Below are 13,058 nucleotides of genomic sequence, written 5' to 3' on the forward strand. Positions count from 1 at the left end.
CCATGAGGCCCCCAAAACAATGGGCAGCTGTGGTGAGTGGATAATAACAAAAGTGATCTACTCCTGATGATTACCACCAAGCGTCAGACTGACCTTTTCTGTGATGAGGTGGGACCGGCTAATATGATGTCCATCCAAAGCTAGAACATTATGGATCGATCGATGTGGATCCACAGTAAAAACATAAATTAAACTGCCTTCTGCGAGAACATTCCTCCATGGAGATCCTTGTGCTCCCCAACTGCATCGGCTCAGGATCTGGTGCTTCAGCTGAGGGTAGGGAGTAACTTGTAGCTTTGGAGCAGGGGCCTGAGCGGCAAAATGGAGCAGATGAGGCCTCCCTGTGACGTTTCTCCCTACACCTCTCATTGAGACGAAGATCTATCCTAGTTGCCAAATCCTCAAGGTCCTTGAAGGACTTAGGATACTCTCGAGTGGCCAACTCATCCTTGATATTTTCATTAAGACCTTGCATGAACACATCCATTAATGCCTCCTGATTCCAGCTACTGTCTGCAGATAACAGGTGAAAATCAATGATATAAGAAGCCACACTCTTACCTCCCTGTTTCAAGGATAATAGTCCCATAGATGCCTCTCTCTCAGGGAGGATGGGGTCAAAACCCCTAATCAGTTCCTTAGAAAACGCAGAGTAGGTCAAACAGGAATCTGATTAATTTTGCCATTCTGCTGTGCCCCACTGTTTGGCCTTGCCGGACAAAAGTGAGATCACAAATGCTACCTTCGAATGTTCAGTAGGGAAAGAGGAGGGCTGCAACTCAAAGTGGATCTCACACTGAGTGAGAAAAGCACGGCACTGGTCAGAGTCTCCCTTGAATAGCTCGGGAGGGGTCAGACAAGGCTCCTTAACCACAGCGGGCTGAAGCTCAGGAACTGGTTGGGGAGGTGTCTGTGGTTGTACCTGGTCAGGAGGAGGAGACATGTTACGAAGCATGGTAATGATTTCATTCATGCCAGCATTAAGCTGATTAATAGAATTGTCAACGTTGCTGCGCCACTGCTGTGCTGACGAAGGGTCCATTTTAGGCCAGATTTTTCTGTAATGCTCAGAACTGAGGACCCAAAATTTCAGTCAGACACAAAGTAGAAAAAAAACAACAAGATCTTTATTGAGGATCAGTGTATGGGACAGGCAACCACCGGCATTGGGAACCTCTGAGGATGGAGAAGCAGGTTAGTGGCTTGTAATCTTGGGGGTCAAGGCTGAATGAGACAAGCCACTAACCTTCTTAAAGTGTTGTGGAGGATGAGGAGTCCAGGTAACACAGAGGTAAGTAGCAGGTGACACATCCAGGGGGAATCAGAACTGGGGGGCCAATGGGTTGAGACAGGGAAGCAGAACAAGGCAAAACTTATCTGAGGGACAGGCGAAGAACAGTGGTCCTGGGCGCAGAAAAGGGTCCAACACGTGCAGGCAATATCAGGCAGACAAATCCAGAGGCGAGGCAGGAGGTAGAGGTCGAAAGGCAGAAGCAGAGTCGAGTCCAGAAAACAGAAGCCAGTGAAGAATCCGACGTGGGCTAGACAGGGCAGGAAAATCCAAGAGACAAAAAATGTGTTCGAGATCATGGTCAGGTAAGGAGGAAATGCTGGATATCTACTCACACCAAGGTTTTCAAAAATCTGGCACCGTCTGCCTGCCTGAGAGCTGACTATAACTGCTGGTGAACAGGTGGAAGACATGAGCCTGATTGTGCTCCAGCGCAGCAGCATGGAGGTGAACCAGATGAGCTTGATGGGAGGTGAGTGCTGAGGAGAAAAACAAAGCAGGCAGACGGGCCAGAAACATGACATTCAGTTAAACACTGTACCATTGCCACATGGTCAAACAAATACAACATTGTCAATCCCCTCCCATTCTGAAACACTCATTGGGAAATGGGAAAAAGCTGAAAAAACATCACTTGGTAATACTGGCCCAATTTTACTTTTGGGACTCATATCGATATGTTAGAAAATGAATAACATTGACTGATTGGCCACTCAGGTAAAAAACCTTTACTTTGTCCTGACAGTGCAATATGAGACAGATAATCTGTGAGAAAAATCAAGCTTCTCTGCCTTCTCCCTGTGGTCCTACTGCTACCTGCAGAAAATCCCTGTTTGGTCAGAACCAAGCAATCAGAGGCAGGAAGAGGGTTTAACGCTGTCAATCAGGTCGAGGACCTGAAGTGATGGTAGTAGGAAAATAAGGAGAAAGAATAGGATCTTTCTCCTTCTTGTTCTACTACAAGATTATCTGTGAAAAAATAAGGATGCAAACAGTGACATGGACATCCTTGTATGTCATTGGACATGTAAGGATGTCCAGAGTCCTTACAACAATGAAAGTTTTAAGAAACATGCAAGACACATTTTTAATAAAGTTACAAACCTAACATCACTCGAGAGGAAATAAATAAGTATAATTTAGGGGTGCAACAAAAAATCAGCCAGCCAATAAATCAGCCCCAATTTCCTAAATTTTGGGAGATCGGTGATCAATATTCATATCAACCAATTTTATTTACTTTGAGGAGGATCTAAAAATCTACGACCGTCCTCTTTTGTTCTGCCATGAGAGAGATTTGACTGACAGACCTGCCCACCAGGTCATGTCTGCATGCTGACAATTGACAATAGTCACCCTACTGTTGCCAGCTCAGCGACTTTCTTGATGTATTTAGCAACATTTCAGACCCAAATGCAATTGGAAGGTCAGTGTTTTTTAAAACTAGTGATTGGGAAATGGCCAGAAAACTGCAATCGGTGCACCCAGAATAATTTTCCTTAATTTTAGAACCTAGCAAGCTATGTAAAGCAGCATTGTTACAAGAATCTGGATCTCCTTAAATGCATGTCATTTTTTGCTGTTTTATATTTGAGTTACAAAAGAGGCTTACAGAGAGTTACAAAAAAATTTCTTTTTCTGATGGGGAAACAGCTCTCTGTTCAGGATAAAAAGATGGAAATGGTTCGAGTAAGGAAGGTTAGCAACATTTTTTTGCCGACTTACATTTTCATTTCCATTGCACAGTCAAATGATGCTATATTTTCTTGAATATTGTGATTTGTGGATGCCTATTTTGTGAAAGCTTGTGCATTTCATTAAGAAGACATAAATAAATTTTTCTGGTTACTTTAATTAGAAATTCAGCAACCTAATACTATTACTACCATTGATAATAATGATGATATTAGTAATAGCAGTATAATTTGCCATTACATTACAACAGTCGAGCATAACATTCTCGTGAAGTACATGTAACCACACCCTGCGACACCCTGCAATGTTAACATAAGCGTCAGGCAGGAGTGTAGATATTAAATGATGAATTGAGGTTTTAAAATATTTATTATTAAAATTAAGTCTACAATTTTCCCTATTTTTGTAATAGGGAAATATTTTCAGTAATAGTTTTTTTCCAACCCCAAGAAAAAAACAGCCATTTAATTTATACAGTACTGTGAATGAAAACCTAGAATTCATTAATGATGACATTTTGGAAATTTCTTGTATAATTCAGTATTTTTTTTTATCATCCTGAAACAGTATAATTTGTAAATTAACCCCTTAACTGTCTTGGCACAATATAACATGAGCTTGTTGAAATTTTGCAAATCCAGAAAACAGACACATGCAACGTCCTATGCAGCAGCATCTTATGCATGCATAGCATGTGACTTACAATTCTTGTTTTTTCATGTATCTGCGTGACCTCAACACATACCCACCCAGTTTGTATAGGTTCGTCATCTTTTATTAGCTGAGCTGACAAATTGGGAATTGCATGCTGCATTCTATGTTTCTGCGCACCAATGGTTTATCTTGCTACTATAGCCATTGCTGTTATTTGAAGATTGAAACATAGACATTAATTCTAACTTGCTTACAACCAGTTTTATTCCTTTCCCTCATTTTTCACAGAAGAGACCCAAGAGACTTGAGGGAGAAACTATTTATATCAGACATAGCAATTTAATGTTGGAGGTTTGTATTTTCAGTGTTACCAGTTTTGGTAGTTTCTGTAACAGTTATGTGTGCATAAATGTAATGTTGATTTCCATTTGCTTGATCTGTTTGTTTGTTTCTTTTTTCTCTCTCTCTCTGTAGCTCAACCCGAAATGGTTTGCATGCACCATTTTCCTGTCTGATTGTCATGCAAGTAGCTTCTCATCAGTTGTTTCTGTTTGTCATTTAAGCTATTCACTTTCTGAAATATATGGCTGGGAAACATTGTCGTTTTAACAACAAACTCTGCAGCCCAGTTTGTCCTTAAAGTGTGTAACTAATTCCCAAATTAACTTTTTTTGCAGATAAATTGTCAAAATAGGTTACTTAAGATTCTATCTTTACAGACCCTTTCCAAAAATGTTAATGTCATGGAAAAGTTCTTCAATTCCCATAATTCTATTCAGAATGTTAGACTTTCATATGTTATAGGTTCAGGGCCCACAGTTTAAGTGATGTCAAATATTTGTTTGTTTATTGTTACATAATTTGGGCTTCCAGTTAATAAAACCCACAAAAAATTCAAAAATACTGAATACTCTGAAAAAATCAGCTTAAACAACTTCTCAGTTTTTGCAGAAAAAAATAAATTAATTAAAATTAAAATATTGTTTTTAAATATACTGTTTAAAAATGACATGTCAGTCTTCAGTACTTTGTTGGGAATCTCTTTGCCTTAATCACTGCCTCGATGCGATGTGGCATTGAGGCAATCAGCCTGTGGCATTGCCTGGGAGTTATGGAAGCCTAGATTTCCTTGATGCTTGCTGTCAGCTCTTTGTTGTTTTTGGATCTGGTGCCCCTCATTTTCCTCTTGAGAATTCCCCATAGATTCTCAAAGGGGAGTAGATCCAGCGAGTTGACTGGGCAGTCAAGTTGTGACCAAACTAGGTTTTGGCATGGACAGGGAACAGGTCCTGCTGGAAGAAGAAATCTGCATCTCCATACAGATCCTCAGCAGAAAGAATCATGAAGTCCTCTAAAACATTCTGTAGACTGTTGCAGTGACCTTGGATTTAAGAAAGCTGAGTTTACCAAAATGTGTACCCGACATTGCGTCCCAAATCATGACTGACTGTGGATATTTTACACTGGACCTCAAGCAGTGTGGGTTCAGTTCCTCACTCGTCCTCCTCCAGCCCCTTGGACCTTGATTACTGAATGGAAGGCACACTTTACTTGCATCAGAAAAGAGGACCTTGGACCACTCGCTTCCTACATTGGCTCAGGTTCAGAAGTGGCTTGACCCGAGGAACCCGACAGTTATAGCTCATCTCCTGGATGCGTCTGATTGTGGTGGTTTTTGAAGCTGTGACTCCCACCTCCTTCCACTCTTTCTGGATCTCTGTAAGATTCTTGAATCTTCTTGGTTTGATAATCCATAGGAGTCCACGGTCATTTCTTTTGCTGATGCATCTTCTCCTGCCACATTTTGCCCTTCCACTAGACTTTCAGTTGATAGGCCTAAAGACAGCATTGTGCGAACAGCCAGCCTCCTTAGCCGTGAACTTTTGTGGTTTACCCATTCTATCAAGTCTTCCCCACATTCAACCAAACTGAGACAATTGAACCAAACTGAAGCAATTTAATGACACCTCGTGGTGCTTTGAGTTTAGTAGATTATTAGTATGTCACACTCATATTACAACACTCATGCCCTGCAAAATTTGGGCTGACTTCTTCAGAGTATTCAAATTTTTTGAATTTCTGTTTTTGTGGGTTTTATGGGCAGGAAGCCCAAATTATGTAACAACAAACAAACAAATACTTGAAATTGTTTAAAAATGTTCCCTCATACAGCCCTAAATCTGACAGTTTTAAAACTTTTTGAATGGAATTATTGGAATTCAACAATGTTCCCATGATATTCTAATGTTTTTGGAAAGGGTCTGTATCTTTCTATGTGAATTTTGACATTTTCTTGAAAATCTGTGTAGTTCTGCATTATTTTGCTTAAAACAGTCTCAGTCCTGGCGTCCTTAGGTCGAGCGCTGCCTAAGCGGTTGAATTCTTCTTATTACTTAAAATGGTATGAGTTTATGTCAGTCAGGATTGCATAACCATCTATTCAGACATACAGACCCACCCGATAGCGACTCCGGACTTAGAATAGTGAGTGTGGCTGCAGCAAGTATTGATCAGTGGCGTGACTCAGCTTTAGAAATGTGTGATTTACTTGCACTGTTGATATGGAGTAGGATTCTGTTATTGTTGCCCCCTTCTCTGGCCACACATAGATGCAGGATGGATGGATGACTGTGTCAGATCAACTGCAGGGCTTTGAAAGTGGGGTGGAGTCTCACAGGAGCACTCATTGCTCACTCAGGACAGAGTGGAGCTGCTGCAAAGTTCCAGAGTGTTGTCGCTATAAAAGGTCTTCAGTAACAGAAAAAAACGTTTCTAGATTTTCTACTCATTGTTTTTTTTGTTTTAAAAAAATCACTAGAGAAGACTGGAACATCACTAAATAAAGCTACAAAATTTATAGCTTGGTGAAAGCACTTTTTTTTAATCCTGACTACAGGTCTGCTTAACACCACCACTCATCCCCACACTTGTCTCCGCCAGTAGGCGAAAATTTAGACCTGACAAATTCTGAAAACAGTGTTTATCTGCACTAGTAATACTTGTATCTGTGTGTATATGTGTTAAGTAGGCGAGTACGCCTACTTAACTGGAATTTTTCAGAATTTGTCAGGTCGTGGGATTTGGCTTTCACATGGTGTTAGCTAGTCTCTAATGCTGAAAGAAACCTGCCATATAAAATCATATGAGGCATGAAATACATGTGGGTATCATCCATCCATAGGACCCTTAAACATCTGTTAATACATCCTCCACGGTTCACATACGAAAGCTTCTCTGAGACTGAAGGACAATGTTGAAGATTATGAAAACTATATTTTTGTGTGCAGAGGTTGGGCAGTACTGTTAGACATTCAAACCATCATAAAACAACGCATAAGAAACCATCATTTCATTTTATTCATCAATGCCACAAGGGCAGAGTTGTTTGCTTAACTGTAACGTGAAACTTTCTATCTTGTTTTAACAAGTTCAAGAATAATCTGTGTTTTTGAAAAGGGTTTCTATACGATGGACTCATCTTATGCTGCCTGTCAGCCTATGACTTTTAATGAGCTGTGAGAGGATGTCTGAAGAAGATCATATAAAACTATATCTCCTATTTTTAGATGGAAAAATCACAATTTTTTTAGAACAGGCACAAAATTAATATTAATAATATTATTAGCAATTATATTAGGACATTTTTTATCTGAGAACTTTCCAAACTTATTTCATTATACTGTGGAAGACAAAAATGATTTTCAACTGTATGAGGGAACATTTTCACTATTTAATTTTTCAGTTCATTTCCAATTGTATTATTTTGTATTTAGCCTCCTTTTTCATTTTTTCATAATCTGTATTTATATAAGAAATTTTTTTATTGTTACTTTTTTAAATCTGACAATAGTTTATTTTTCCTGTAACATTCCATAACCCCTCCAAGCCACCCACACCGAGTCTTCGCTTCTGTCTGTTTAACGCACTTTTGTACTTTACCTCTTACAAAGAGTGCGAGAAACAAAAACAAATCTGTAAATAAACAAAGTTAAAACAGGATAAGTGAAAATGTAATAAGAAAATATTAGTGGATAAAATCAACATATTAAAAAGGTGAAATTACAGAAAACTTATTGACTAACAGAATATAAAATAATAAGAAAAAATAAATCACCCAATAATAAAGGAAACTAATAAAACAGTAAACTTGGACATTAGATGGAAGAGTAAATTAAAGCTACAAGACACCTTAAATGGCCCTTGCAGCTCAGCGCCACTCCGGCCTATTGGCGACTGCGGGGGTTCTGACACCGCCGCCCGCTGGACACCGCAGACGCTCTGGCACAGTTCCTGCACCAATCCGCCAGGCAATATGCATCGATGCATTTGGCAGTGCTCCCCAATGATGCACCCAAAATCTGGTGCAGATTGGCCTATGTTGGAGAGAGGAGATGTAGCTGATGGATTAATCTAGGGGGCGCAGTGGAGTCAAATTACAATTTAATGCTATTGGGCTCCTTAGAGGTGAACAAAGGTCATACATATCAAGTTTGGTACGAATCAGATGAGGCATGTGTGATTTAGCGACGACCGTATGCTTATGGCAAGTGATTTGATTCGCCATTCGACCACACCCACACCATGCAGCCAGCAGCCAGAGTTCATCATGCCATTTTATGCCAGTTTGCACAGGATTAAAGTCATAAGAATCATAGAGTAAAATTAAGATATACAGTAGAAAAAACAGCTGACTTCCAGACGGGAGTGGGCAGGGCTAAGGTGATGTCATCAATTGAACGTGACAATGTGATCATGACTAGTTTGAAGTGGAAGTCTGATACAGTTGTGATCTTACCTGTGGAAGTTACTGCACCTTGATGTTTCATGGCGAAAAGTCAAAATTTGCGTTGATGCTTTGATGTACGATAAATCTTTTGATAACTTTTAACCTTCAATTCCTCAAGAGTGTGCAGAGTGATTCTGAAGTCTGTATCTGAAAAACTGTAGGACAAATTTGATCAGATACGACGTCTATAAAAAAGACAAAATGGTGGCTTTGATTCCAAAATGGCTGACTTCCTGTTGGGTTTGGACAATGACTCCAAGAGACTTTTTTGTACATCCTGATAAGATACACATGTGTACCAAGTTTCATAATTCTAGGTTAAAGCATGGCTTGGGGCTGATTATTTAAAATTTTCTAGGGGGTGCTGTTGAGAAATTAGGCCACGCCCACAAATGACTGTTATGGATTACTATTGGGGGGTGGATAAGGATCGATCCTCGTGTGTTTGGTTCAGTTTGGCTGAACCAAACGTATGGCAACGGCATTACAGGTCACTTTGCCACGCCCACCTGGTCCACCAAAACAGTTCATGGTTGGAATCCACTTCACCCCAACATGTCTTCTCTCTATGGATGCAGTTTCATGTTGATTAGTTCAAAGGGGTCAAATAGAGACAATTCACAGTAAAACATGTCACTTCCTGTTCTTATGGGGTGTAGCTTAAGTGATGTCATCATTTCAGCATTGTGTATGATGAGGTTTTGTGCAGGAGATATAAAAGTTTTGTGTTTCATGGCGAGTAGGTGAACTTTAACCCCAGGCAACCCCCCTTCAGCAATGCACAAAAACTCACCGTTTTCATAACTTTTAATCGGCCATGCCTTATGAACAATCTGACCAAGTTTGAAGCTGATCTATCAAAATCCCTAGGAGGAATTCGGTCAAATGCGAAGGCTGTAAAAGGCCAAAATGGGGTCATAATCGGAACTTCAATCCAAAATGGCCGACTTCCTGTTTGACTTGCACTATGACATTAATTGTATTTTCTGTGCGTCTTGGGGAACTCTACAAGTGTACCAAATTCATGTCTCTACGATAAAGTAAGGTGATAGCAGAGGGTATTTTGAAAGTTGCTAGGTGGTGATTTTGAGCCGTTTCTTTTGCGATTTTTGCGTCGACCTTAAAATAGGGAAATTTCATACACGGTGTATGCGTTCGCCAAGTTTGGTGAGGTTTTGAATATGATAAAGCCCCCAAAAAGCCAATTCATTTGGGAAAAGAAAAAAAAAAAGAAACGGTACGATTACAATGGGCCGTCGCAGCGCTTCGCTGCTCGGGCTTAATAATAGTGATAATGTTCCATTAATGCTGTTGACAAGGATAGACAGACAGATAGTTTGTCTAACTAATCCTGGCACATTAATTTCTTTATTCCATATTTAGAGCTAATTTTAACAGGATCTGTCCACTGTAGACACAGTCTTGAAGCTACAATCCTGAAAATTTTATGCAATTTAATTTAGCTTTATTTTATTCAATTTTATGCCACTACTGACCTTCATATTTGATAGTGAGGAAATTGATAGGGAGAAAAAGGGAGGTGTGTTAACATAATAAAAAAGGTGGTGATTGTAGTGGTGACTGACCATCTAATAAAAGCTCCTTTATTATTTTATCTACTCTTTTTAATAGCTAAAATAGTAATAGTATACTGTACATTGGTGACTCTTTCCCAGTCATGTATGTAAGATCAGTTCCATAATCTACAGTGCTATACTGTAGTTGCTTGTTACTTTTTTCAGACAGCTTTTCTTCTCTTTCATTTGATCTGTACTTTTCAAGCTGATGTCTTTGTGCCATTTCTGCTGTCCTGGTAGCAGGACACCATTTCCTGGTAGCAGGAAATTTCCTGGTAGAACTCCCACCCAACCGGTTGGAGTTCACCGGTTGGGTGAACTCCCACGAACACTGCAGGACCCTGGTGAGGGTGTAGAGCTGGTCCAGGTTGTGAAAATCTGTTATTTCAGATTTTCACAGCCTTTACAATTAAGAGAATGACATTTAATTTACATAGATTTGATTTGCCCTTTCCTCTCCACCTTACAATCTAAATGTACAGCAATGTAAAAAAAAAAAAAGTAAAAAAAAAAAAACTTGTCGCTATCAGCTCACAGAATGGACAGCAAAGACTTGGCTTTAGCTTATGATTTCAGATATATGCAGTGCCCTGGGCATGCTTTGTTTGTGGATCTTTTTTGTCACTGACACATACTGTATGAGGAAGCAAACATGTAAATATTTTAAGACTAAGCGCATTAAGCTCGAGCAAACAGTGCTTTAAATTCCATCCATCCATGGATGGATGCTTTAAATTCCGTGGGTTCCATCCATCTCTCCCACCCTCCTGTTTTCCTTCCCTCTCTCCAGTTATCTGGAGTAGGGTCGCAAAGGTGGCAGACTAAGTAGGAAGGCCCAGACTTCCCTCTCCCCAGCCACTTGGGCCAGCTCCTCCAAGGCATTTGTCCCCAGGCAAGTGTGTTCCGGGCACCTCGCGGTGGAGTGCCTGGAACACCTCACCAAGGAAGCGTTCAGGTCTACTCTGAGTCCCTCCCGGATGACTGAGCTTCTCACCCTTTCACTAAGGGGAAAAAAAAACTCCTTTTGGCCGCTTGTATCTGAGACCTCGTTCTTTCAGACATGACCCAAAGCTCATGACAATAGATGAGGGTAGGAACGTAGATCAAACGGTAAATCAAGAACTTTGGTTTTTGACTCGACTCTCTCTTTACCATGACAGACAGGTACAGCGCCCGCTTCAATCCACCTGTCATTCTCCCACTCCAATTTTCCCTCATTCGAGAACCCGAGATACTTAAAGTCCTCCACTTGGGGCATTACATCCTCCCCGACCTGGAGAGGGCACCTTTTCTGGCTACAGACCAGGGCCTCGTACTGATCACAATCACTCTGATAAAGCCAGTAGGTGCACATCATCTACAAAAAGCAGAGATGTGATCCTAAGGATCCTAAGGACATCCTCATCACCTTGGCTGCACCTAGAAATTCTGTCCATAAAAGTAATTAACAGAATTGGTGTTAATTACTTTTGGATTCTGCAGACTTGGCGGGATCCAACTCTTACTGGAATGATCCCATCTTACTGCAGACCAAACTGACACTGGTCGTACAGGGACCTAACAGCCCATATCAAAGGGCCTGGTACCCCAAACTACTGGAGCACCCCCCACAGGACTTCCCGAGGGACACAGTCCCAAGTCCACAAAGCACATGTAGAACGGTTGGGCGAACTCCACAAACCCTCCAGGACCCTGGTGAGGGTGTAGAGCTGGTCCAGTGTTCCACAAATAGTACCAGAACCACACTGCTCTTCCTGAATCCAAGGTTCGACTATCTGACAGACCCTCCTCTCCCAGATCCCTGAGTACACCTTGCCAGGGAGGCTTAAGAGTGTGACCCCTCTGTAGTTGGTGCACACTCTGTGGTCCCTCCAGCCCCTTTTTTTAAATAAGGGGACCACCATCTCAGACTGCCAATCCAGGGGAATGGCCCCCAATGTCCACTCAAGATTGCAGAGTCGCGTCAACCAACACATCCAGAGATAGATATAAAAAAATGGAATGCGAATAGTCAAATAGAATCTTGTAAGAACACCGTATTTTGTAAGTACAATAAAAAAAAATGACACCAGAAAATTTGAAATAGGACTGTCTGTTGTGTTTCTTGTCTGACGATTCTCTCGGTGTAGTTGGCAGATTCTTTTCCAAATGATTTTATCTTAATATGTTCATGTACCTGGTACTGTGAAGCTTTATGGGTTTTTTTAAGAAATAAGCATGATATGTTTATGGACATATCTTAGAAAAAGCACAAAGTAATTTAACTTGTTAAAAAACAATTTTCACTGTACTGATAGTGTGGCTTTGACATTGTTTTCACACACATTTATGATTACAAAAAAATCATTACGCACTTATCCATTTTACCTGTCATTTCACTCATACTGTGCAATGTAAGTTAACAATGCTCCTGTTTTTCAGTATTTTTTTCTGGCTCATTTTGGCCAACATTTAACTCATTATATTCCTGTCTGTGATCTTTTTTTTTTTTTTTTTTACCTTTTGCTCTATCATTATATTAATGTAACTTTTTCATTCTTGAAGGACCTTGATAAGACCCAAACTGAGATCATGCGCCACCATACTAGTATCAGTGAGCTCAAGAGAAGTTTTATGGAGTCAGTACCAGAACCTCGACCCAGTGAGTGGGACAAACGCCTATCTACCAACTCGCCACTCCGCTCAGTGAGCGTCAATGGCCAGCTGCAACCAGCGGTGAGTGCTGAGGAAATTATCTGCATATTTGTAAAATCAACTAAAATCACCATTCACAGTTGGTGTTCATTCAGTTGTTTTATTTTGTAAAAATAGAAAAGTCTTTTTGTAAAAAAGAAAAAAAAAACTAACAAGGGTGTTTGAAGCACACATAGAAGAGTATGGAATTCAGTATTACCCTTACCTTTATTCATGGAGTTGCCCCACCAACGAGAACCCCTCCTCCAAAAGGACATCAAACATATACCAATTGCAGGGGTGCCGCCAGGAATCTTGGGCCCCCTGACAAAAAATTTGATTGGGCCCCCCGCGCAGCTGCTGTTACAATTTTTTGAGTCTA

The 13,058-nt window shown here is 40.5% G+C and overlaps 1 protein-coding gene across 3 annotated transcripts in view; it reads left to right on the forward strand.

The window, feature by feature from the left end:
• The first annotated feature begins 20 nt into the window (after positions 1-20).
• The window catches only part of LOC106942180 (protein 4.1-like), a 37,178-nt gene continuing 24,140 nt past the window's right edge, over positions 21-13,058 (forward strand). The window contains exons 1-3 of one of the 3 annotated variants that reach the window (XR_001423571.1): positions 21-2,989; positions 3,929-3,991; positions 12,548-12,718. Coding sequence is in view for 2 of the 3 variants with exons in the window: in XM_015025387.1 (XP_014880873.1) it covers positions 3,983-3,991; positions 4,115-4,162; positions 12,548-12,718 (228 nt within the window). In the remaining variant the exon portion in view is untranslated. The other 2 variants (XM_015025387.1, XM_015025389.1) reach the window with 2 other exon arrangements.

This window comes from Poecilia latipinna, unplaced genomic scaffold (assembly GCF_001443285.1).
Source record: "Poecilia latipinna isolate Pla-1442-1.1 unplaced genomic scaffold, P_latipinna-1.0 Scaffold4089, whole genome shotgun sequence".
In the NCBI taxonomy this organism is placed as follows: Eukaryota; Metazoa; Chordata; class Actinopteri; order Cyprinodontiformes; family Poeciliidae; genus Poecilia; species Poecilia latipinna.